Raw genomic sequence first — 24,552 nt, 5'->3', positions numbered from 1 at the left:
ACTGTTCAACTGAAATTCACCTTAGGTCTGTTGCTCTCTGTGGCAGCAAAGAACAAGTCCATTTGCTCTTCTCTACACGGCAAGGGCATCTGAAGAGTGGCATCACATCTCAACTCTGGGCTAAGCATACCCAGTTCCTTCAACCTTCCCATATACTACTCTATGCGTAGTTTCCTGGCCACAAGCCCCATAAAACACAACTCCACTAATTTCTGAGTAAATGTGCATAGGATCACACCGTTTTCAAACTGACAACGCTTTTGGAGAGGGGGAGGAGAACGTAGAGAAAAGCTGGCCTTTCCCACTCTTTCTATGAATCCTTCTCTGAGATTTGCAGCTTCTCCTCAAGGAGCCGAGGGCATCGCCTCAGAGCAGGCGCGGGGAACCCTGCAATTACCCATGTATATTCCTGGACTCCAACTCCCACCAACCCGCTCCACTGGCCATTGGCAAAAGGCGCTGTTGCTGGGAACTGAAGTTCAACTAGGGTTGCCACCTTTGTTCTGACAAAATACAGGACAAGGCGAGGCAGAGCGGTTGGGATTTTATTTCCATCTAGTGTTGAAGTGACTTCAAAGCAATCCATTGCAACCTATCGCAGCCTAACAGGACGGTGCCTCTGGAATATGTCACACACACGTGTGTGCGTGCACAGACACACACACGTAAATTTGTAAATCTGCCTGTGCTTTGCAACCCAGAGCTTAAATCCGTGACCTTTCACGCCCCCTTTTCAAACATATACATTTGGAGAGGAGAGAGAGAGGGGAGACCTGAAATTCAGGACGAACAGTATCAAGACCGGGGTGCGGGGCAGGTGGCCACTGGCAGCCTGGAGAGCCCCTTCCGCACCCGCGTCTTAACAGCGTGCTTGGGTTATTATGATCTAGTCAGAAGGAGCCCTCGTGGTCCCCACTTAGGCGTCTGCAGGAGGAATGAACCTGCTGCCCCACACAGCTCAGAATGATGCCCTCTCTCGCCCGCCGACCGAGTAGCTTTGCGGGCGCCTCAAAAAGGAGGAGGAACCAAGAGACGCGTCTCCTCCCGTGGGACGAAGCCACGCTCTGCTTCCTTCACTTGCACCAAAGAGGCGCCCGCCCGCCCGCGCGCGCGCAGAGGTCCTGGGGCAGAGGCGTGTGAGAGCGCGCGGGCCTCCTGCGCGCTTGCGCGGTTTCCTTGGCGACGGCCGTACACAGCCCCTGAGCACTGGAGGAGGAGGCCATGGCGGCCCTCCCGAACGGGGAGAGCGGGTCCACTAACGAAAATCTGGAAGGCCTCCAGCTGGAGGCGATCATCGGCTTCAATGGTACCAGGCGAGAAGAGGGGCGGGGAGGTTGTGGCCTGTGCCTGAGTGAGGTGAAGGGGGCAGGGGCGCTGAGTGCTCGCTCGCTGGAAGAAAAGGTGCCGGGGCTCAAAGTTGGGTGCCTGGAGAAGTGGGACGCCCCGGTTTCGGAAGCTGGTGAAGGGCCGCCTTACCCCATGCTCAAGGGCACCTGCCTTCTTTCCGAGCTGTGGCTTTCAAAACCGCCTCTCAGAACTGTGGAATGGCGGGATATAAGTATTAAAAAAAATACTTCTGCACGTGCATATACCGTACTTTACCCGCCAGTTGTGGGGAAGGGGGGGTAGTGCTAATAAATCTAGCTTTCCCATTTCCATGCCTACATTTCCCATTTCCATTCTTGCTGCAGCAGCAAGACGTATAATTGACAGCGGCCGAGAGAAGGGGCCAAATCCAGTTTTCCAAGTCTCTCAATCAAGAATAAGCTTTCCTGTGACAAAGCTTGTGCCTCTTATGATTTTATACCAAACTGCTTTAACTGGTTTGTGCAATGGTTATTTTGTTAGTTGCTCTGAGCATACCAAGGGGAAAGTCTAACCAACACACAAAAATAAAATAACGTTCTGGGACGTAACCTCAGTGAGCTTTGTTTACAGTCTATTGGAGTCTTTAGGGTGCAGTACCAAGACATGAGAAGTGAGTTGGTTCAGGGGTCTGGATATGGAGGAGTGATCAGTTGCTAGGCTTTATTTGGTGTGCTTTTAAAGTCCTCATGGAAGCAAACCAGATGCCCTCTCTGGCTGAAGGCATTCTCTGTACGTTTGTAATATATTAAAGGAGGAGCTTCAGTTCAGAATAGTTGCTCACCTTGGGGAACTTTCCATGAAAAGCAAACAATGGAAAACCAGCATTGGGGACTGGGCATTTTTTTTAATGGAAAGTGAGTACAATAGTTGCATTTTAAAGGGTTTAGTGGGGACATAAAATGTAGAGTTCAGTTCACAGAGTGAGTGAGACTTGTGAGTTTTGATTTGGAGGAAGCACAGAGTTGCAGGAAAAGATTTGAGCATCTATGTTTTTCAGCAATCCTGTTGTGGTTCAGGCTGCGGAATGGGAGCTCCTTCAGCATTCTCCCAGAAGCCACAACTGGAAAAAAAAGGTTAAATATTTAAAGCAACTGAGAACCACAACCTTCTATCTCTTAGATCTCTGCCCAAAGGTAGGGTGGACTGGGAGCCAATCTGTATGGATCAAAAAGGGTCTGAGCACAGAGTTCTGCCTTAAAACTTTAGGCTAGATCAAACTCTGTATTCAGTTCAGTATATTCCCTAATGCCTGGGAAGAGTAGAGTGGAATGAGAGATTGGGAGAAAATCTGAGTGGCAGGAAGCATTATCAAACACTTGTGAAGTGCAGAGCAGTCTGTATGCTGAGCAGCGTGGGTTAGCATGGAACAGACATCCTGTGCTCATACGGTTTTATCACGAACTGTCATTTACTGCATGTGGAAAGCAAAGTAGAAGGTATCTAAGAAGAACCCTCCCTCACCTCAGTGCAGCTAACTAATGCTCAGAGTTCCCTAGAGCATGACTCTGACTTTCTCTTTCATGTCCTTTCTTTGCTTACAGGGCATGTCCCCTTTGGCCTCATCTGCCACCCAGATCGAGAGCACCTCATCTACCCTTTGGGCTGCACAGTCATTGTCCAAGGCATAAATATTCGCACTCAGGCTTTTCTACATGGTCACACCAACAATGTCTCCTGTGTCACGGTTTCTTCAAGTGGATCCTATGTGGCTTCTGGTCAGATCACATTCATGGGATTCAAGGTGGATAAGGACACCTTTTAAAAAATGTATTGGACACCCAGTGGATGCTGCAAACAAAGACCTAGCAAAAGCATGGTTCTGATATCTGGTTTCTCAATACTGGCCTGGTTGTTTAGCCTTTAGGCTGTGTTGTGTCTACTGGTTTAGGTCTCATAACATTACACCCATGAGCAATACCTCTGAACAACCTTGTTTTATTTACTTTAATGTGGGCCCAGTACAGTTGTAAATATGCAGTTCGTGGGGGACGCTGCAAGCCAAATTTTAAACAACAAAGAAGATGTTGAATTTCTGATTTACTTCATAGCATACCATGTGGCCCTGAGCAAATCACTTCAAGCAAGAGTGTCTAACCTGTGGTTCTCCATGTTGGCTTACAGCTCCCAGTATTCCTGACCATGCTGCCTGCAGCTGATGAGAGTTGGACCTCTAAAAATATCTGGAGGCCCACAGGTTAGCCATCTCTGCCTTAGAAACTTTTACTTCCTTATATGGAAGCCAACAGTGTTGCTTAATTACTGTGTAAACACCTAGACTGAAGACTGAATAGAAAATTGACAATGCTTTAAAAATATGGATCACGTCAAAGCATTCATGTTTTTCAGCACTTCTGCCTTGTGTCGATACATTCTTCTTGGCCCTGCCATTTGCCTTTAAAGTGAGATATGCTTGTGTTAGGTAACTGATTCACAGCAAGCTCTCTTACTCAGTAAGCCTGTAGCTGATCTGTCGGGCTGTTTAAGATGAGTTGTTTATGGCTTTTTAAATTTCATGTCTTGTTTTGTTCCAGTATCTTTCACATCACATGTTTTGGAACTGACCTAAGTGTTGTTAATATGCTGATACTTATTTTTGTGTGTTCCAGGCTGATATAATTTTATGGGATTACCAGAAAAAAGAGATGTTGACTCGGCTATCACTTCACAAGGGTAAAATTGAAAGTCTAGCATTCTCTCCAAATGACCTTTACCTAGTATCGCTGGGAGGTCAGGATGATGGAAGGTAACATTAATTGAAAAGTGGCTTTCTTTTTCTTTTTCATTATATAAACCAGGAATCAAATGTGAAGTAGATGACAACCCCTGTCTATGCCTGTCTGTCTATGTCTGTTTCCATTTATTTGCTTTGAGTTCTTTTCAGAACAACTCCAACATTACTTTTCCCTACTCAGGTGTTTCCCAAAGATGCATGTGTGGAAGCTGGGAGAAATTAGCAGATGATGTATTTGTAATTTTGAAATGAGGCTGATATGCACAAGTGACAAAGCTGCTGCAAACTGGTCTGTCAGTTAAATGAGTCAAAATCATGTCTGACTGTTCTAGTTTTACTGTTTACACTGTTGGCCTTTCTATCTCTAACTCTTCACACAAATGTAAGAGAAATATAAAAATAAGGGTTAAGAGAATCAGTCTTCAATCTTTGTGAGTTAAGTAATAAAGCAGACTAAAATACAATGCCAATGGTGGGTGGGCTCCTGGAGGCCTGGACACACACACACACACACACACACACACACACACATTATTCACAATGGTGCTTGTTCTACCCTAACACTCCTGATTGACGCCAGCAAGTCTCACAACATCTAACTACTAAGTACTGTACATTGATACAGCAAAATAAGTTAGGCTGGACACCCCCCCCACCACCTTGATCTTAGTCCCAGTAAAGTGTATCTTCCCCCACCAGGTTTGGGTCCTGATAACAGTGTATCTGTTTGCAACACCTGAAATATTGGCATCAATATGTTTTGTGATGTTGCAGTGATGTTGTAGACTGAGGCTCCTTGACTGCTTTTTTTTGTAATGCCATGCCATGGTTTGTTGTTATGCCTGAACCCAATTCTACGTGTCACGCTTCTAAGATTCTGATTTTGTGCATACTTACATTTGAGCCATAATTCAGTGGGAAGTTCTTCATTGCATTTTATCACGTTATGCTGTAAGCTGACCGGAGAACAATGTTAAATGAATGGATGACTGGCTAAAAATTATTTTCCCTTTTTGGCAGCGTGGTGGTGTGGAGCATCCCAAAGAAAGAGGCCATTTGCGGTAGCCCTGCTGCTGCACGTAGTGCTGGGAACCCTACCACACTGGTGTGTTCCAACTGCAGGGATGAAATGTTCATTACTGCTGGAAGGTATGGCTTCGTTTGTGACAAAGGCACCCATTTCATTTTAGAACTTCAAACTCTGCAAATCTATTTCATTGTACAAAAGTAAATGGCAGGAATGCTGAATGAGGAAGAGAGTGGCTTCTCCTTCAGTGTTCCTGAGTACAGTGGTACCTTGGTTCCCAAACTTAATCCGTTCCAGAAGTTTGTTTCAAAACCAAAGCGTTCTCAAACCAAGGGGTGCTTTCCCATAGAAAGTAATGCAAAATGGATTAATCTGTTCCAGACTTTTAAAAACAACCCCTAAAACAGCAATTTAACATTAATTTAAATATCTAATGAGACCATTGATCCATAAAATGAAAGCAATAATCAATGTACTGTACTATAAAATAAATAAGACAGGATTAAAAATAAAATTAATTTTTTTTCTTTATGCACACTGATGATAGTCATCGTTTTGATGGGGGGCTTTTATCCATTTCTGCAGTCATACAATCAATCAATCAATCAATCAATCAATCAATCAGTAGCTGAACTGGGTTCCACACAGTCACAAAAACAAGTCACAAAAATGAAGTCACAAGCCACAGTCACAAGTCAATCCCATAAAATGAAGAACAAATCACAGTCAAAAAAACCAAAAAAGCCACACAAACAAAAATGCAAAAAATGAGCAAAAACTAAAGTTCCAGACACCACCTCTGTGTTGCATGGGTGCTTGGGACTCAACAGCTGACAGACTCAACAGGAAGCCTCTGATTAGCAGCGGGGGGACTCAATTTACAAACGGAACACACTCAACAGGAAGCAGAACATGTTCAGCTTCCAAGGCAAAGTTCACAAACTGGAACACCAGCGATCTATTTCCAAGTTGTTAATAAACTAAGCTGTTCTAAAACCAAGGTACCACTGTAGTAGTAATGATGGAATGGTTTTGGATTCCTGACAGGCATTTCCACCAGTTTTAAACTTACCAGTGTATTGAGAAAGAGCTAAATCTTCAAATTTTGAGATTAACAAGAGGTTGTACAGCAGACAGCTCCTATAACGTTTACAATGGCCGGGCAATGTAAAATTGCTCTGCACTGTGGCCTTTTAATACTGGAAGGAGGGTGTTTTTGAAATTGCTGGTTTCTTTCTTTCCTCACCCATGGTATGCAATCATCTGCATTAATAGAGAGTGAGGCAGAGGAATCAGTCACCTGCATTTTTGTTGGGGCTTGCTGTATCTTGAATGATTACTACTTATAGCCAATTGCAGGCAGTTTCCATAGAAAATAATGTAGTATGTGGGAGCTTTATGTTATGGTCAGAAAATATATTTATTTTCTCTGAAATGATCTAATCAACCAACCAGTTCCACCTTCTTTCCCTGGATAACAAGAGAATAGAATGAGTTTGTGTTTAGCTTCTTAATACACTGCAGTGACACATCGTTAGTTGGCATATACTTTTCCAAAGCTGCCAGGCATTGGTAGGTGGAAGACAAATAGTAGATTCACCTTTGAATACTATGATCAAGAAATTTGTGTGACATTTTTTTCTATTTAGAGTCAATTTTGAAATATGTTTTTTGGCTGCAGTGGAACCATTCGCGTATGGGAATTGGATTTACCCAACAGAAAAATCCGACCAACTGAGTGTCAAACAGGGCAGCTGAAAAGAATAGTGACATGTGCTATGGTAAGCAGACTGCTGATCTAACAGTTGGATTGCTTTAGTGAACTCCGCTGTTGTGTTTTACTTTGCTGTCACTTGTTTTCATTGCTTGGTAGTATTTTTTGGCAATTTAGTCTTTTTTTTAATTGTGCCAAGTAAAAATATTTTTAGAAGGTGTGGGGTACAATTTAATAAAATAAGTAAATTGGTTGGCATCCATCTGTCTCCCAAGTGTGTAAATAAATAAGCTGAACAGCAGTAGTGTTTGAGACATAAAGACACAGAATAACTCCTTCCCTGCCCGTGATTTCCAGGTCCTATATAAGATGGCATCAAATTTCTATCCCATATCACTCAAAAGAAATTATGACAATGAATTTATGATTACTTGTCATCTTAAAAGGTGTGGCGTGTGCTTCTAATCTTTCTCCTCTTCATTCTTCCCCAGATGACTGATGATGACAGTTATTTTTATATTGGGACGTCCACTGGTGATATCCTCAAACTCAATACAAAAAGCACATTGATGAGTACCTTTGGCCCAGTGAAGGAGAAATTCAGCCTGGTAAGTGGCTGCTGTGCTCCACCTCTCACTAGCACAGAGTGTAGTCATGCAGATAGTATAGCAACAACCAACCGCTGTTACCAGTGCTATATTTCCAGAAAAAGAGGTGCCATAACCATGAACGTCTCCCTTGTTCTCTTATAATGGCAATGGCGCCCACCTGAGAGGTTTCAGAGCTGAGTTCCGGCTGAACAAAAGCCCTGGTTGTAACAAACATTTAGCAGGTGTCAGTATAGTTGCATCTGATCCTGTGTAAAACTCCTGACTTTGGGTGGACCCTTCATTCTGAGCAACTTGTTATTTGGATGTGAGAGCCAGTGTGGTGTAGTGGTTAAGGGCGGTAGTCTCGTAATCTGCGGAACCGGGTTTGCGTCTCCGCTCCTCCACATGCAGCTGCTGGGTGACCTTGGGCCAGTCACACTTCTCTGAAGTCTTTCAGCCCCACTCACCTCACAGAGTGTTTGTTGTGGGGGAGGAAGGGAATGGAGAATGTTAGCCGCTTTGAGACTCCTTAAAGGGAGTGAAAGGCGGGATATCAAATCCAAACTCTTCTTCTGGGTGCAGACTCAGCTTACCTCCGCCTTGCCCTTTGGTATGTATCTGCAGGGAGGTTTAACCACTTACCTAGCTTCTTTTCTCTGGACTACCTGATAGTTGGGCATCAACTTGTTCACATCTCCAGGAAACTATGGTATGTCTAAGTGTCTATGGGCAAATCTCTCCCAACCTTTGTTTCCCACTGTAAAATGGGATCCCTAACAGTAAGTATTAGGAATATAGTAAACTGCCTTATACAAAGTCAGACAGTTTGTCTACCTAGTTCAGTACGGTCGTGCTAACTGGTGCTAGCTGCTACTTGATCCTTTTAATTGTTGATGCCAGGGTTAGAGATGGGTCCTTCTGCATGAAAGACGTAACCCAAAGTTAATATCTCAGAACTGTTGTTAGGAGGAATGACAAAAGCACTAGTGTTATGTATAGTAGAGTACAGGAATCTGGGCATGGGTTTCCTGACATAACATCTAGTAGGGTGCTAAATTTGTTCATATTTCTAACTGCTCCTCTGCCTACCTGACCAAATGGTAGCATCTTTGTGTGGGCAATTTTGAATACCTGGTGAAATTAATCTGTCCTTCCCAACACTCTCATAATCATGTCAGCTCTTTTCCTCATTACATACACTGACTCTTGGCTATGTATCAGAATTCTAGTCTTTACTTTTTTTCTGTTTGCTCTCTGTTGACATTTTTTCTCAATCATATCTGTCCTCCCACTCATTTTTTCCTATGCATTCCCTTCATTCTAAGTCAGAATTGCTCCAGATCTGCTCTTGGCTTCCCTTTCCCCATTCTCCCATTCCTATCTTTGTGTCTTGTGCTATGCTGATCCTGTGATTAGGAAAGCTTCCCCCTTCTCTCCTCCGTTCTTCCTGAAAACCTGCTTCATTAGCAAAACTTTCCCTGAGTTACTCTAGACTCACCCTGATTTGATATTTCACTCACTGCTCTATGATACTTGCCTTTACATCATGTGCCTTTTGCAGATTATAAGCCTTCTAACTATGACTGTACAGCATCTGCATTGACTGGTACTGAATATTAAATGGTGAGAGGAGCAGCATCTCTTCTCTACAGAAGGGAGAAGGAAAATACCATGTGGCTAGCAGTGTGATTCTCTCCCCTCTCCATTCTAGTCTAATAAATTATGTCAACGATTTGGATGTGGACTGCTCACTTGGAGCACTCTTCCCTCAACTTGTACTCTCCAGATGTTGTTGGACTACAGCCCCCATCACTCTTAACCAATTGTCTATGCTGGTTGGTGCTGATGGGGGTTGTAGTCCAACATCTGGAGGGCACCAGCTTGTGGAATGCTGACCTAGAGGAGTCTTGCTAACATAATCTATATGTGTTTTGCTCTATATCTCTTTCTGTGTGTGTTTTGCAGGATATGACTCTTGAGGCATTTTAAGATTAAGATTAAGATTTTAAGATTAAACACATATTTGTATATGTTTATAGAGGATTAAACATGTAAGCTTTTGTGGACTAGAGCTTTGTTACATACATGAAGTAATAACTTGAAGGAAGGTACATTATTCTCTCTGCTATACTCATGGTATTTCATATAGATCTAGCCACAAAAATGTGTATGATGATGTAGGCTCTATCCAACAAAAACCTATGCCACAATATTTGTTTTAGCTTCTAAGATGTCCTAAGACTCTTTTTTAAAAATGGTATCAGGATTCATTCCTTTATCTTTTCCATCCCATCTTGCAAATAATTACAGTGGTACCTCGGGTTAAGTACTTAATACGTTCCGGAGGTCCGTACTTAACCTGAAACTGTTCTTAACCTGAAGCACCACGTTAGCTAATGGGGCCTCCTGCTGCTGCTGCGCCGCCGGGGCACAATTTCTGTTCTCATCCTGAAGCAAAGTTCTTAACCTGAAGCACTATTTCTGGGTTAACGGAGTCTGTAACCTGAAGCGTATGTAACCTGAAGCGTATGTAACCTGAGGTACCACTGTATCCCCTCCTGGGCCTGTGCTCATATCGTCATCGTTGTCGTCATCATCAGCTTCCAGTCATAAAATAAGAAAATAATAAAAACATTCAAAATCACAATGGCAATCACAGTAAAACAACTGCAGTGTACTCAGACAGAATACAATACATGATCCAATCAACAAAGTCAAGAATACCCAATCACTTGAAGTCAGTGGTGCTCAATGTGCATGACATCACACTAGGGACAATTACTTTTTGTAGTGAGTAAATCAGTCATAATCTTTATTCAAAGGGAGATATATATTTGTTCATCAACTGTAATTTAGGAGCCTCATGTTCTGTTTGCTCTTTATAAGTCTTTTGCATAAATGACGTTGATGACAGATGCAGAGCTTGGATGATTCTTGACAGTTTGAGATGTGCAAGTTAATTCTTACTCGTTTGCACAGACTAGATAGAAAAAGTATACTGTCCTTCAAATATTCTTTATTCTAGAGCCAGATAGTAGTTTTCTAGAGCCAACGAAAACATTGGAAAGAGATTCTATTTCATGATAGTGTACTCCATTAACCTAATGTCTGAATGACCCAGGATATGCTGCCTGTTAATGTATGACACACATGGGCCAGAGACATGTTAATGGTTGATTTGATATCATAGGCCTATAAAACTGGAGCAGAACATCACAATCCAAATATTTGACATGAAGCAAAATCTCCAGTCACCAAACACCTGTTAAAGATTAGTTATTTGCTATATCTTCACTTCTTCTTTCTCTAGTTTTCAGACTTATGAGAGATTCAGCCATATCATCAGAAGCACAAGACAGGAAATTGGTTTAATTAAAAAAAACAACCCTCAGCTTTCAGATACAATGTACATGAAAACATGTTTTCTATAAAACATTGTAAATAGCACACAAGGAGACTCTCATGCTGGTTTCTGGAGCTCAGTACTTTATCAAATTTGGATCTCATTAGCAGAGCTTCCTAATTCATTTTAAATATAACAAACTGAATGAAATGCTACAAAAAATTAAAAGGTAAATAAAAAGTAAAGCAAGTAACCCCATTCACATAAATCCCTTTATTTATTTAAGTTTTGAATATATTCCCCCATTAAATATGTAGCTGTTTGTTTCCGGACTCCAAGTCCAGTCTTTAAGATCTTCAGGATACGCCCTTCTTTCTGACCCTTCACCAGGGTAGCTGTTTCTTGAAGTAATGTGTGAAAGGGCCTCCTTTGTGGTGACCCCCACTTATGGAATGCCCTTCCCTTCTGAAATATAGCTGGTACCAGCCTTGTTTACTTAATGGTGTTCAGCTGATCTGTTAAACAATGGGGGTCAACTACAGTAGGTTTAAGACAGTTTAGAATAATAAGTGATGGTTTGGACTATTATCTTTTATTTGCTTTCATTCTTTGACTGGGATCGGTTTATTAAATCTTTTCATGCTGTAACCTGCCCTGGGATCATTAACTGGATGAAGGGTGGGCTTCAGATTTAAAAGAAATAAAATAAAACTATTATATTGCCATTTAAATCATTGGGATTTTTTATAGTTGGTTTAATGGGAAATGTATTGAAGCAGGCAGCAGAGATGTTCTCCACCAAGTTATCAATACTGTAACTATCTGGATATGGTTTTATTTTCAACTGACGATGAAAGATGCTTTGAAAGCAAAGTAAGGAAAAAGGCATTTCATTATAGACACATTGCAGCCTGAGTTATTCAAGTAAAAAGAAAGAATTGTGTGTCTTGGAAAGGGGTTATCAGAGATATTGGGATGTTTACATTTGAAAGCAATTAGGATGGATGCAGAGCTTCATTTTCCTGCAGGGAAATACATGAGCTTTATTTGGCTTGGAAGTTATCTCTTGTAATCGGAATCAGTCATGGCTGTGATTTCTTTGTGTAACAAGTAAATAATAAAAGAAATGTTAAGCCATCCAGCAGCCTTTGTGTTTAGCTCACAAGGGAAATGGCAGGGTGTAAAGCGGAGTATTGCATCATTAATATGAACTACTGAGCATTATGAATAACAAGTGTGGATTATAAAGCTATCTGCTTTCTCACTGTGATTCAAGGGACAGTCATCATAGGCAGGCCTTGTCCGTCTGAAGATTCTCTTTTTTGGTAGCTGTTAGTTGGTTTCTGATATGATTCCGTTGCAATAATTGGAACTTGCTTCCAAGTCAAGCTGTTTAGGACTGAGTGATGTCAGCAGTCTATCCAGGAAAATTAAAGCCCTGACAGGATCGTGTTAACACCACACATTACCTAGCAAGGTAGTGAAAACCTGTCATCATGAAACTTCTCAGATGTAAGAGAGCTTATATGTAATTGTGCCAACTGTGCTTTTTTCCTTCTTCAAACCAAGTCCTGTCTTAGGAAGTACCATATTTTTCGCCCTATAGGGCGCACCGGCCCATAGGGCGCACCTAGTTTTTTTTTGGGGGGGGGGGAATAAAGAATTTTTTTTTATTTCCCCCCCCCAGGCGCGGGGCTGGGGCGGGGGAAGCCCGAGCTTCCCCCGACCCCAGCCCCCAGAACAGGCTGCTATCCGCAAGCCTTGGGAGCCTGGCAGGAACTCCCGCCGGGCTCCCCAGGCTTGTGGATAGCTGCCCGAAGCCCGGGGTGCGCCCCGCTGCACTCCCCGGGTTTCGGGCTGCAGGCTGCTGTCCGCAAGCCTTGGGAGCCCGGCGGGAACTCCCGCCGGGCTCCCAAGGTTTGCGGATAGCTTCCTGAAGCCTGGAGAGCGAGAGGTGTTGTTGCACACTGACCCCTTTCGCTCTCCAGGCTTCAGCGAAAGCCTGCATTTGCCCCATAGGACGCACACACATTTCCCCTTCATTTTTGGAGGGGAAAAAGTGCGTCCTATAGGGTGAAAAATACGGTTGTATCCTGCAACATATCAAAAAACAGAGCTGATGCGGATTTGATATTTGGACACTTGTAAAGTCCCATTGACTCCCCTAAGAAATATTTGTGTTTAAAAGTAATCCTGCTTTTGGATAATAATTTATAGAGAGAAGGAACATCTACCATTTGGCTAATAATTTGTTCCACACCATTCACAGATGTTTCTTCTATGCCTCTTTGTTTTAGAAGAGCAGGTAATTCGGTGGGAATTTCTGGAAGGCAGCAGAAATCACGTTTTTGGGGCGTTTTCCTAAAAAAAACCTCAACAATTTTTTTGGATGTCTGGATTTTTACTTCTTGAAATATGGCAACCCTACATCTTGGAACACTGAAACAATATGACATTTTCCAAACTGTTGCCCCTCCCCCCCAATATGTTTTTGACTACAACTCCCATCGACCCCAGACAGCAAACCTAATGGTCAGGGATAATGGGAGCTGTGTCTTCCAGATGTTTTGGACTGTCAGTTTGAGGAAGACTATGAGGTTGTGTTTGCCTGGTTAAAATTTACCCAGACTTCACAAGAGCTCTGCTCATAAATGTTCGTGTGATTGGCTGCATATATGACAGGGGTGATGAACCTGTTACCTTCAAGATGATTTTGGACTACAACTCTTCTTCCCTGATCATTGGCCATTCTGGTTGGTGCTGATGGGAGCTGAAATTCAACTGTCTTAAACTACAATAGCTCAAGGCTCATGGAAAGTTCAGCAGTGCCCCACCAAGATGCCAAGGCAGGAACTGAAAGCACTTGGAACACTTGCAGGACCTTGGATAGTTCCAATATCCTGCTATGGTATCTTTGCAGCCTGCTGGTTTTTGAGGGACCTTGTTCTGCAGCCTTTTACCCCTATGGAGCTGGAAAGACAATGATGCACTGGGGGTCTCCTTCAAATTGGAAGAGACTGGCAAGGCTCTGTCCCTTAGCTGGGGCTGTGCTGTCCTGGAAGTTCTTCTGTCAAGGACAAAGATGAAGTCTTGTTCTTCTCTGCCACACAACTCATAGTCTTTGTGAGTTGTGGGTCATTATACCAACAACATCTGGTGGGCCTCAGGTTAGACTCCTCTGCGATACAAATCAGACCTAAGATTGCTGAGGGTGTCCCATAGTGTTTGGCTGTAAAAACCTGGAAATTATCAAGGGAGGAGGAGAATCATCCATTGGTTCCCTATGCTGAAATAAATGCAGAAATGACAAATGGAGACATTTTGGGAAGAAGATAGAGGGCTGCATAAACTATTAATCTGGTTCAGGAAGGAAGTTCTTATGTGACTGCTAAATGAGCAATGAAACACTCAGAGAGCACTCTCTTATCATGTAAATAATCTTAATGAAGACTTCTCGTCGTGATCTTCCTCTTACCTGCTTCACAGTCCTCCCTTCTTCATTGTCATTCAGCATTCTACATGTCCTGTCTATCCATTCTCAAAAGCTCATCCTGTTAATGTCCATCGCCTAAATTTATGTCTATATTTTCATGAATTAGATCTTAAACTCTAAAAGGCACTTGACATTTTATGTGACTTCTCAGGAAAAGGCTGACCTAAGTGCATGCAGTGTGAAGGGGAGACACACACCACCACCACCACCCAGAAAAAGATGCAGGAAGAGCCTGCTGAACCTGAACACTGTGAAGCTCCCACTTCCTGCAGATACACACTTTGTGTTGGGGAATGCACATCATATTTTATGTGCTTACCACAAATACTAATGGACCACATAAAATGAATGTGCTTGTCTGTCCAGGGAGGTGGTGTTCAACCTGATATGAATAGAGTTGTAAAAGGTGTTTCTTTCCTTGGTTATTTTTACATTGCTGAATAACAACAACTTTCCCTCTTTTGATAAGTCAGCACTGGTAAAAGAGTAATCTTAATTGCATACACACCACCTTTGCAAGGCAAATACTCTGATCTGACCAATCATCCTGCACAAATACAGTGATTTGGCTAGCATATAAGTGTCTTAATCCTGCTTTTTTTTCCCTACAGGGAGTGACATCTTTGCTATTACTGAAGACGGGAGACTTAGTCATTGGTACAGGAGCTGGAATTGTAGCTCTTTGTTCAGAATCGAACTATAAAGTAATAAAGTGAGTTTCTGAACATTCATTAGCAAGGATATTAGTGCACCCTGGTAGTTGCATTCAACATGGAAATAATGTGAAACATACATTGCACAAAATGGTACAGCAATTCACAGTTGTTTAGCATGAGCTTTAGTTAGATGGTGCTGGACTTCAGATCGGCTGAGTTCAATGGGACTTTCTTCCAATAGGACAGCAGGCTTAATCATCACAATTTAGAGGACAATGAACTAAATGTATGATTACATTATGCCACCTACTTTTTCCATGGGGTGAAGTGAGTCAGTTTTGAATTTATTAAAACAAAATTTGAATTTTATTTTGAATGTCAAATACCGTATTTTTCGCTCTATAGGATGCACTTTCCCCCCTCCAAAAATGAAGGGGAAATGTGTGTGCTTCCTATGGAGCGAATGCAGGCTTTTGCTGAAGCCTGGAGAGCCAGAGGGGTTGGTGCGCACCTGCCCCCAGCCCCGCAAGCTCCGGGAGTGGCAGCGAGGTTGCGCGCAATCTTGCTGCTGCTCCTGGACCAGGGGTGTGTGTGGTTCCCCCCCCTTTATTCCCCCCCCTAAAAACTAGGTGCGCCCTATGGAGCGAAAAATACAGTACATTTTGTTTCTACTTTGTAAGCAGAGAAACTAGAGAATAGAGTGTTGGTGCTCTTAGCTAGACCACTAGAAAAGAGAGCTTTTGACTGAAAAATGAAATTAGAAGTTCCATTTTGTCAAGAGAACTTCAGACCAAAATCACTAAATATGGATCTTCACACAAGAATTGCTAGCTTAATTTGATGGCTTTCAGTTCACAAAATCCAATGCGGAACTATAGATTTGTTAAAGTGTATTCTTGTCATCCAGTTGTGCTCAAAAATAAACCAATTTTATTTTTCAGCCAATTTCAGTTAATAGATTATGGAAAATATCCACAGCTTTTTCTCGGAACATGATTTAAAAAAAAATCACAAAGAACAATTAATAGGAGAAACAGGAACATTAAATGCTTCCTAATCTCTCAATTTACAGACCGAGTACTGAAGCCAGGTCCTACCATGGGCTATTGGTGGAAGAAAGGATAACAATGCCGAAAACAAACATTAACTTAAACAAGCAAGCCCTGGGTAGGATGAATGGTCTTTTAAAAAAGTCATTTTCAGTACCAAACTTTCTTTTGGCTTTACAGAAAAGTTCAGTTGGAAGGTGCTGTCACATCCATCACGCCACGAGGGCAGGGGCACCAGTTTTTTGTGGGCACTGAGGAGGCACAGATTTATCGGTTCTCGTATTCGGACTTTAGGGATGAGCTCATAGCCACCTGCCACAATGAGGCCATCCATGATATCATTTTCCCATAGTAAGTATGATCCAAAGAATCTTGTTAATCCTGCATATATGTACAAGGCACAGTGGGTTTGGTAGACAGCAATCTTAATCTTTTGGATGGTCCTGTATGTTCACTGATTTGCAAAGGGGGGCACTTACTTAGGGTTAACAAAACCAGCTAGTAAACTGTAGGCTCTAGCCTGCAGGAAATTCCAGGAAGCAGGACAGACAAGAAAGCAAATGGGGTTGGAGGGTTGTAGTCTTAAACATCTGGTGTGCACCAGGTTGTGGTTTTACTATCTGATTCTTTGTAGTTTTTCTCTCTGCTTTCTCTGCATGGTTACAATAGCTCTGTCTTGGAGCTTTGGATAAGACGCCCTATGCTGACACTGCACAGAGACGTATCATAGCATTTCTGCTTATGTTATTTTCAAAGACATTGGCATGCAAACCAATGTGTTAAGATGCATGGCAAAACATAATGCACACATAAGTTTTCCCAGAAAAGCTGTGAGCACACCCAGCAAAGAAATAATGTTGGAAGCAACCCTCAAGTTGGTGGTTCTTTCTAATAAGCCCAAGGTCTATTCAATCCCAGTGCTCTGGGTTAGGCACATTCTGGGGAAAAGAAGAGAATTTAGAGAATAGAATACTTTGGGCAAGGATGAATGGAAAGAAACAGCTGGATACTCACATAATAGGAGCTTGGCGGGGGGGGGGGGGGGTTACACTCTTGCCAGTGCTGCTCTCCAATAAAATTTGCTTTGCTCATTGATGTTTCAGCAAATATGGCCCTCACATTCTCTTACCTTTCTGTGATGACTAGACACCTGCCAAATTCTGCACTGCAAGTAGATTTATACACAGATTTATATGCACAGTCTTCTTCGTGTTCTTTCTGGGTCTGCAAGGCCTTTGGAGCATTTCTGTGAAAAGATTCCATTTCATTTCTAAGGTGTCCTTTACATGCAGCCCCCAGCTTCATGGAAGCTATTTTTTTCATGAAAAGTTCCCCTATAATTGGGGTTGTATGTAATTGATTCAGTCAGGTGTGCAGAATCACACTGATCCCATGAGAAAGACCCACTTCAATTGCCCCCACCATGTGGCCAATCTGTTCATGGAAATGTGGGAGCCACATTGGGAGAAATCTGATCCCAAGTAGCTGGGACATTCATCCGTTCATTTTATTTGTATGCCACTTTCCCACCCAAAATTCATGCTGAAAGTAGCTTACAACAAAGAAACAGGGATGCATTGCAGCCAGTTGAATGGCATTTTATTTATTGTTGCAAGTCTGACTGCCCTCTTTTCCACCTCTAAAGCGCTGAATGTAAATTAATCCATGGCTAGCACTGCAGTGGCAATGTTGTGTTTCACAAGGTGTTTTGCTTGGTTAGATTCTGGGTGTGCCATATGCTGTGCTGTCTGTCCTAGCTCATCATCTGTTTGAATTCCCCTCATGAATAGGCAGGTGAATTCCCATTTGCTGTCAGTACTGAGACCGTGACATTTCTTCGAAATGCTGGTTCAGTTGCTGTCTCCTGCAAATGGAGCCTGGCAGTATGGGGCAGAAGGACACGGTGGGTTTTGTAGGCCACAGCTGTCTCCCTTGCCCTACCTTTCATGCAATGTCAAACATTTTGCTAAGTTACATCAAGACGAGTGCTGGGAACAATTGCAGGTCGCCCTTGTCATTGGAGTGCCAACAGACATATCTTCTGTTTAATGAGACAGCCCTGTGAGGTTTACAGTAATCTGACGCTTGCGTGTGATTCATGCCTCCTGTGTGAGAGCTGTTCAGATGAGCTTGATGGAATGGCTATTGTTTGCTTTCACTTGAATTACTCATCTCTTTTCTCTTTCTGAGCAGAATACAGTGCAACCTGTGAACTATTCTTTTCTGTCTTGACTTATTCTGAAATACTTCAAAGTGATTGTAGTATTCTACTGTTCTGTGTACAGAGGATGGACTGCTTGACTCTAGTATGAGATTGACAGAATAATGTTATTTTAAGCAAAGATTATGAGGGGTTATTTATTTGTTTAAGGCATTTATATACCACTTGATCATTATTATTCTGCTGGAAGCCATCCAGAGTGGCTGGGGAAACCCAGCCAGATGGGTGGGCTATAAATATTATGATTATGATTATTTCTTCTAAGTGGAATGGAAGTAAAGAGCTCATGGGAGTAACGAAACATGACTGGAAGCTAAGGTGTGATAGCCATGAAGGGCACTGAAATGCAATGTCCTCAAAGCTGGGGGTTTAACATAATTAGCACATGCTTAGCACATTCTTAGCACATGTCTCTCTGTTGGGGAATTCGTGGGCCTACAAATGTTGCTGCACTGCAACTCCCATCATCCCTGACCATTGGCCATGCTGGCTGTGGTTGATGGGAAGTGGAGCTCAACAACATTGGGAGGGCAACAGGTTCCTCATCCCTGCTGTAAGGGCTTTCAGTCCAAGTCCAGCATTAGGGAAAGGGTTTGCCCTACCCCAGATCCAGCAACTCCTTTGAGCAGTCAACCTGGAGGTTTTGAACATGTGGAGGGGGAAATGTAACAAGTCCCTTACCTTTTTCTACTCACACCTGCTCCCTAGAGCTGCTGCTCTGGTTTCCATCAGAATTGCCCGGAACTAGTAATACACCAGTAGCACCAGTCAAAGTGGCAAGTAATAAGCTCACCCATTGATTCATGGTATTCTACATGCTTCATATCTATTATCTTCTCTCACTGGGCAAATCACCAGATCTGTGACATTCAAGCTCTCATCCATTTCTGAATTACCTTGAGAGCCAGTTTGAAAGTGGTTAGATCTTATTCTCCATTATGGTCATTTAATTATCACTGTGTGGATTTGCTATAATGTGATTATAACATTCACTTTTGAGCTGGACTTAGACACGTCAAGTTTCTTCTCAAAATGACTATGTTGGGTGTTCTGAATGAGAAAGGCCTTCAGGGGAATATGGCCCAGTGGCTCAGCTCTGGCATTTTAATACTATGGTTATTGAGAGTTAGCAGCAATTCTGTTTGAATCTTCCTAAGCCAGATTCTCTGCCTCCCATAGTGGTACATCTGACTTGTTTGCCACCTGCTCCAAGAATGATATCCGTGTGTGGTATACACCTGAAAACAGGGAGCTGCTACGAATAACAGTCCCCAACATGACCTGCCATGCCATAGATTTTATGAGGGATGGCAAGAGCATCATTTCAGGTAAATACATTCTGCATGTTCCAGTTTATTGTAGAATTGTATCCACAGCCAGTTGCCCTATGTTTTAAATTGTCCTTCTGTCATTAGATTCTGCCCAGTGCTTTCTAAGGTCTTTGTAGAACTACTGCTGTTGCCTTATGGGTAATTGAGCTACAATTGTCCACTGCATAATTTGGAATCATGGAACGGAGAGAGAATAGTTTTGTTGAATCCCCACAGACCTAAACTCTGTGGCTGCAGCTTCTTACATAGAAATCACCTGCTGAAGAGTGATGCTGTGAGTGCCATATCTTTTCCTTAGCATTTTCCTTGGTGAGAGCAGGTAATCAAAGCCATGTGATCTGGACATTGGCGAGCTCTGTAGCAGAACTGTGCGTTTTCTTGCTGCTTTCAGCCATAATGACCGTGAAAGTAGCAAAACACCAGGTGAAGGAAGGAAAAGTAGAAGAGACGTAGCAAAATCTTTCTATATTATTTTAGCATGGAATGATGGGAAGATCCGTGCCTTCACCCCGGAAACTGGGCGGCTAATGTACGTGATCGAACATGCTCACAGCATGGGTGTGACGGCTGTGGCTACCACAAGTGACGGCAAAAGAATCATCAGTGGTGGAGGCGAAGGCCAGGTAATGAGCCCTCAAAGTCCTTGGATCTCCTTTGCAGATTTCACCAACTTTTGTACTGATGGATTCCTACCTACAACACATTTCTTTTTAATGAGACACATGGCCAGTTGTGCGCCATTGCATGCTGAATAACTGTGTGGTGTATATATCCTGTGGCAGAGCAGACCCAAGAGCCTATGAAGCTCAAGCCCCACATTGAAATTTCATTTCAGCCATGAATCCTTTTTCCCAAGTAGCCTTAAGCAGACCAATTCCTCAACTATAGTCCACATTATAACAGGGGATAATGATACTGGCCCCAAAATATACGGGATATTTATAGATTGCCAAGATAAAGCACTTAGAGAAAGACACTATATAAATGCATTTTCTGAAGATTCCGCTTTTGGGTTACAGGTGAGAGTATGGGAGGTTGGCAAGGAGACGCGCAAACTGGAAGAGGTCATGAAAGAGCACATCTCTTCTATTTCATGCATCAAGATCAAGAAAAATAACCAGGAGTGTGTCACGGCCAGTATCGACGGAACATGCATTATCTGGGATCTTGTGTAAGGCCATTCTTGCTTGGAATCGTGGCTGTCTGCAGCCACAGTATTGTGCTAATTTCTTTTTTCAACTAAGAGGGTTATCTTGAAGAGACAAAAAAGAGAAGAAAGCAGGGTGGACTCCAGGGATTTCTGGGATTTCAGTGCATGCCTCTGCAGCTGAAGGGGACTTGGCTATTTTATAAATCACAGATCAGTAGATCAGGGTCTGATAAGTAAGAGTTCTTGGTGGAGGGCTCTGCTTAAACCTAACAATACGTAACCTCAGAAACACTGGGTGTTTTTCTCCCCACCCCCAGTCGCTTCATGAGGCGTCAGATGATCTTGGCCAACACCTTGTTCAGATGTGTGTGCTACCATCCTGATGAGCACCAGCTTATTACAAGTGGCACAGACCGGAAGGTGAGTAAAGGTAACACTGGGACATGAGCCCAGCAAGACGGGTTACTGCCTAAGTACCCGGCTGCATGTCTCAGACATCTCTTGGAGTAAATGTATGAAATAGGTTACTTGTTGCTGCACAAAGGAAGGCTCTCTCACACAGGTTTTCTTCTGGTTTCTAGATTGGTTACTGGGAGGTGTTTGATGGGTCCCCAATCAGAGACCTGGAGGGCTCCCTGTCCGGTTCTATCAATGGGATGGATATTACATCAGATGGAATCTTCTTTGTCACTGGTAAGTTGAATTTAAAAAAATGAACCTTATACTGGAGAGGCATTGTTCTCCTTCTGCAGAGATACTTGCTCCTTTTCTCATTCATTCCTGACAAGATCTTGTGCTATTGAGAACTGAAACTAAAGAAATCAGATATACTCTGTAAAGGCCAGAAAGAAAATGAGATTTGACTTTGAAAAATGTGGTGGTGGGCTACTTCTGAAAGGCTGCAATCCTATACTCATTTACCTGGGAATAAGCTCAGTTGTACTCAATGGTGCTTAATTTTGAGTAGACTTCTATAGGCTTCTATGATAATCATTATCGTGAATGACTGCGCTCTGAGGTCCCTGTTGAAATCCATTGTTGGATTAGGGAGTTGCTCCCCATAGTCTTCATTCATGTATCATTCTCGTGGCTCCCTTCCTCCATTCATGTTGCACAACTTACACTTCTGACTACCTTTTTCCAGCCCATTTTAGCCCCAAAATTCATTCTATATATACTCTTTCTCTGAGTATGGATCCTTTTGTTTCCAAAATGGCACCACCCACACACAAAACAAAGGTATCAGCAGCCTTGGGGGAAGTCAAAGGTTTGCATAACTACAATAACTCTTTGGAAAATATCCCGAGGAGAGAGGAAACCCAAAGCAACTCACTGAGGGCTGAGTAGACTTAACTGGCTCAGAGTGCTGACTGTTAGAGGGGACGAAGTGGTGCAGATGACTTAATGATGGTGCCGATGGTTCTCCAACCTTTTGGGGCCTGGGAGTACGTTGGGAAAGCTAAGAACCTCTTCCTGCACCACAAAATAATTGATCAGACAGACAAAAGACGCAATGCTCAGAATCACCTCCTCCCCCCAAAACCCAGGCAAAACATCCACGCCCTCCCAAAACAAAAACATGGAAGAGGAAAGCAATTCCTCCCAACAAAATACCCCCCCATCTTTTAAAAATAAAAATAAAAATTGGGAGAGCCTTGGTAAGCATGAAGGGTTGTGTGTTGCTGAGGACACGTTGGTGCTGATGGATTAGAGACTCCTGAAATACATTGCCATGGGTAGGCTGCCTGGAACCTTGAGCAGGAGCTCTCCAAACTGCAGCATTTTGTTTCAGCTGCCCCTCTTCTTTGTTTATTTCTTCAGTGGATTGCTGGCAGTCTTTCACAAAGTCTAACCTTCCTTCCTTCTCTCCCCTTCAGGAGGTGATGACCACCTAGTGAAAGTGTGGGATTACAACGAGGGTGAAGTGACGTTTGTTGGGGTTGGCCACAGTGGCAGCATCACCCGCCTGAAGATCTGCCCTAACAACAAATACATTGTGAGCGTGAGCGCTGATGGTGCCATCCTTCGCTGGAAGTACCCCCATGTCCACTGATGCCTAATAGCAGCTGCCGCTAGACAAAGATTCCAGTTCTGAACTGTTCTTTTTTAAGTTGATGCGCTTTTCAAAACTTAGAAGCCCTTGCTGCTCCTAAGGGAGATAATAGTTCATTTTGTTTGAAATAGTCAGACCTTCCCGTAGTATTATTGTCCATAGATCCAAGTGCCTATTGTCTGCATTGGTTTCAGTTGGTGCTTAGTCACATGGCGCTGTGAACCCCAGGCCTGGCACATTTGTATTTATGTTTGTGATGTATTCTGTTTGAAATTTCAGTTCAGAAAACTGTGTCATGTCCCCCTCCTTCACAATGTATTCTGTGTTGTGCAACTCTACCGCTCTGTGTGCATCTTTAATTCGCCTCTGCTAAAAAGACAAAAAGCTTAGAATCATAGCAGCAATTCCACATTTGGAAAGGCTCTTGAAAGCTATTGTGTTCAAGGATGCAGTGATGCATTGGAATGCTAACCCCAGCAGTCCCTGGCAAGATCAGAGTGTAGAAATCTGCCTTATGCGGAGACAGAAGATCGGTCCCTCCAGCTCAGGATTGTCTACATGGACGAGCAGCAGCTCTCCAGGTTGCAGATAGGAATTCTTCCTGGCCTTGCTTGCAGGCTTCTGCATGTGCTCCAACACCACTGGCGGACCTCCATTTTGGGGGCCCTGAAGCTTGGGCAAATCACAACCCCTTTACAACATGTGTGCTACTGACTCTCAGACTTTGGGATTGTTGAAATATATACAACAACAAAAATAATCACTTTCAGTTGTGTGACTCAAACTGGGTCTACTAGACCCCAAACTTTTAAGCAGTGTGGACTAAAGTTTCTTCTGAGGCCCCTCCAGAATTAAGGGCCCCTGAAGCTTAAGCTTCATTAGTTCATAGTAGATGCGCCCCTGTCTACCACTAAGCTACAGTCCTTCCCCTTCGTTAAGATACTTGTCTCCTCTTGAGATTTTGAGGAGAGGGCTAAGTCCTTCAGAAACTTATTTCATTTACCAGTTATTGCTGAGTTCGTTTATTGTAGCCATAATCCAGAACAATTATGATTAGGAAGCTTTCCCTAATATTATCTTCATAAAACAATCCCACTTAATTTTTCGTATGTTTGAATTCAGAAACCCAACTGGATAGGAAAGGGGACTGGAACAACACGCCCTGCTGTTGCTCAGAGTGCTTGAGATGCATCTGGTTTGGCACCTAATAGTGCAATTTTTGACTTGCAGCCTCTGTCTCCTTGAATATACCAAGCTGCATGTGATCCTGGAAGTCTTTACTTGCCATTCTGAATGGGACTTATTATTGTGACATATTGTGCATGCATCTCTTAAGGTATCATAAAAGCCATTAGGTGCTCACTTTAGACCAGCAATGAGGAACCTGTGGCCTTCCAAATGTTGGAGTCAAGCTCTTGCCAGTCCTAGTAGTTGGGGTGGGGTGGGGGGGTTGCAGGGCTCCCACCCCTGTTTTCCACCAAACAACTCTTTCTGAGCATTTTTTTCTACCTCCTATGGAGTTGTGAAATGACCAACAATCCTGGTGTGATAGGAATCGGCAGCAAGTTACTTTCCTGTGACCTGTAAGCTAAGCTCCAGCTATAGCCATGAAAAAAACCGAGAAGGTGGCTTCTCAGGACCTGAAAAACTCTTTTCTCTGAGGAAGTACAGAATCAACATCTTGCCTGTTCTTCCAGCGTTTTGGTTCTGTTGTCCCTGCAGTGCTGGAACTGCTTTACAATGGTTGTCACTCCTGCTCACTGTACTGGGAGATTAGCTCCGTGAACAATCTAGCTTCTGGCACAGACCTGAATGAGGAATAAAAT

General features: G+C 43.0%; 1 protein-coding gene across 1 annotated transcript; it reads left to right on the top strand.

Annotated features, from left to right (window-relative positions):
* The first annotated feature begins 1,154 nt into the window (after positions 1–1,154).
* On the top strand, positions 1,155–23,064 carry CFAP52 (cilia and flagella associated protein 52). Its single transcript, XM_028717166.2, has 14 exons — positions 1,155–1,306; positions 2,910–3,109; positions 3,975–4,111; positions 5,120–5,248; positions 6,808–6,907; positions 7,332–7,448; positions 14,878–14,978; positions 16,152–16,322; positions 19,372–19,520; positions 20,001–20,146; positions 20,543–20,694; positions 20,991–21,093; positions 21,255–21,366; positions 22,551–23,064. The coding sequence occupies exons 1-14, from the start codon at positions 1,222–1,224 to the stop codon at positions 22,724–22,726; spliced, it is 1,878 nt and encodes a 625-aa protein (XP_028572999.1). The 5' UTR covers positions 1,155–1,221; the 3' UTR covers positions 22,727–23,064.
* The last annotated feature ends 1,488 nt before the right edge of the window (positions 23,065–24,552 follow it).

Source organism: Podarcis muralis, chromosome 2 (genome assembly GCF_964188315.1).
Source record: "Podarcis muralis chromosome 2, rPodMur119.hap1.1, whole genome shotgun sequence".
NCBI classification, from domain to species: Eukaryota; Metazoa; Chordata; class Lepidosauria; order Squamata; family Lacertidae; genus Podarcis; species Podarcis muralis.
The sequence above is the reverse complement of the archived record's forward strand: the minus strand, read 5'-3'. Positions and strand labels throughout refer to the sequence as shown.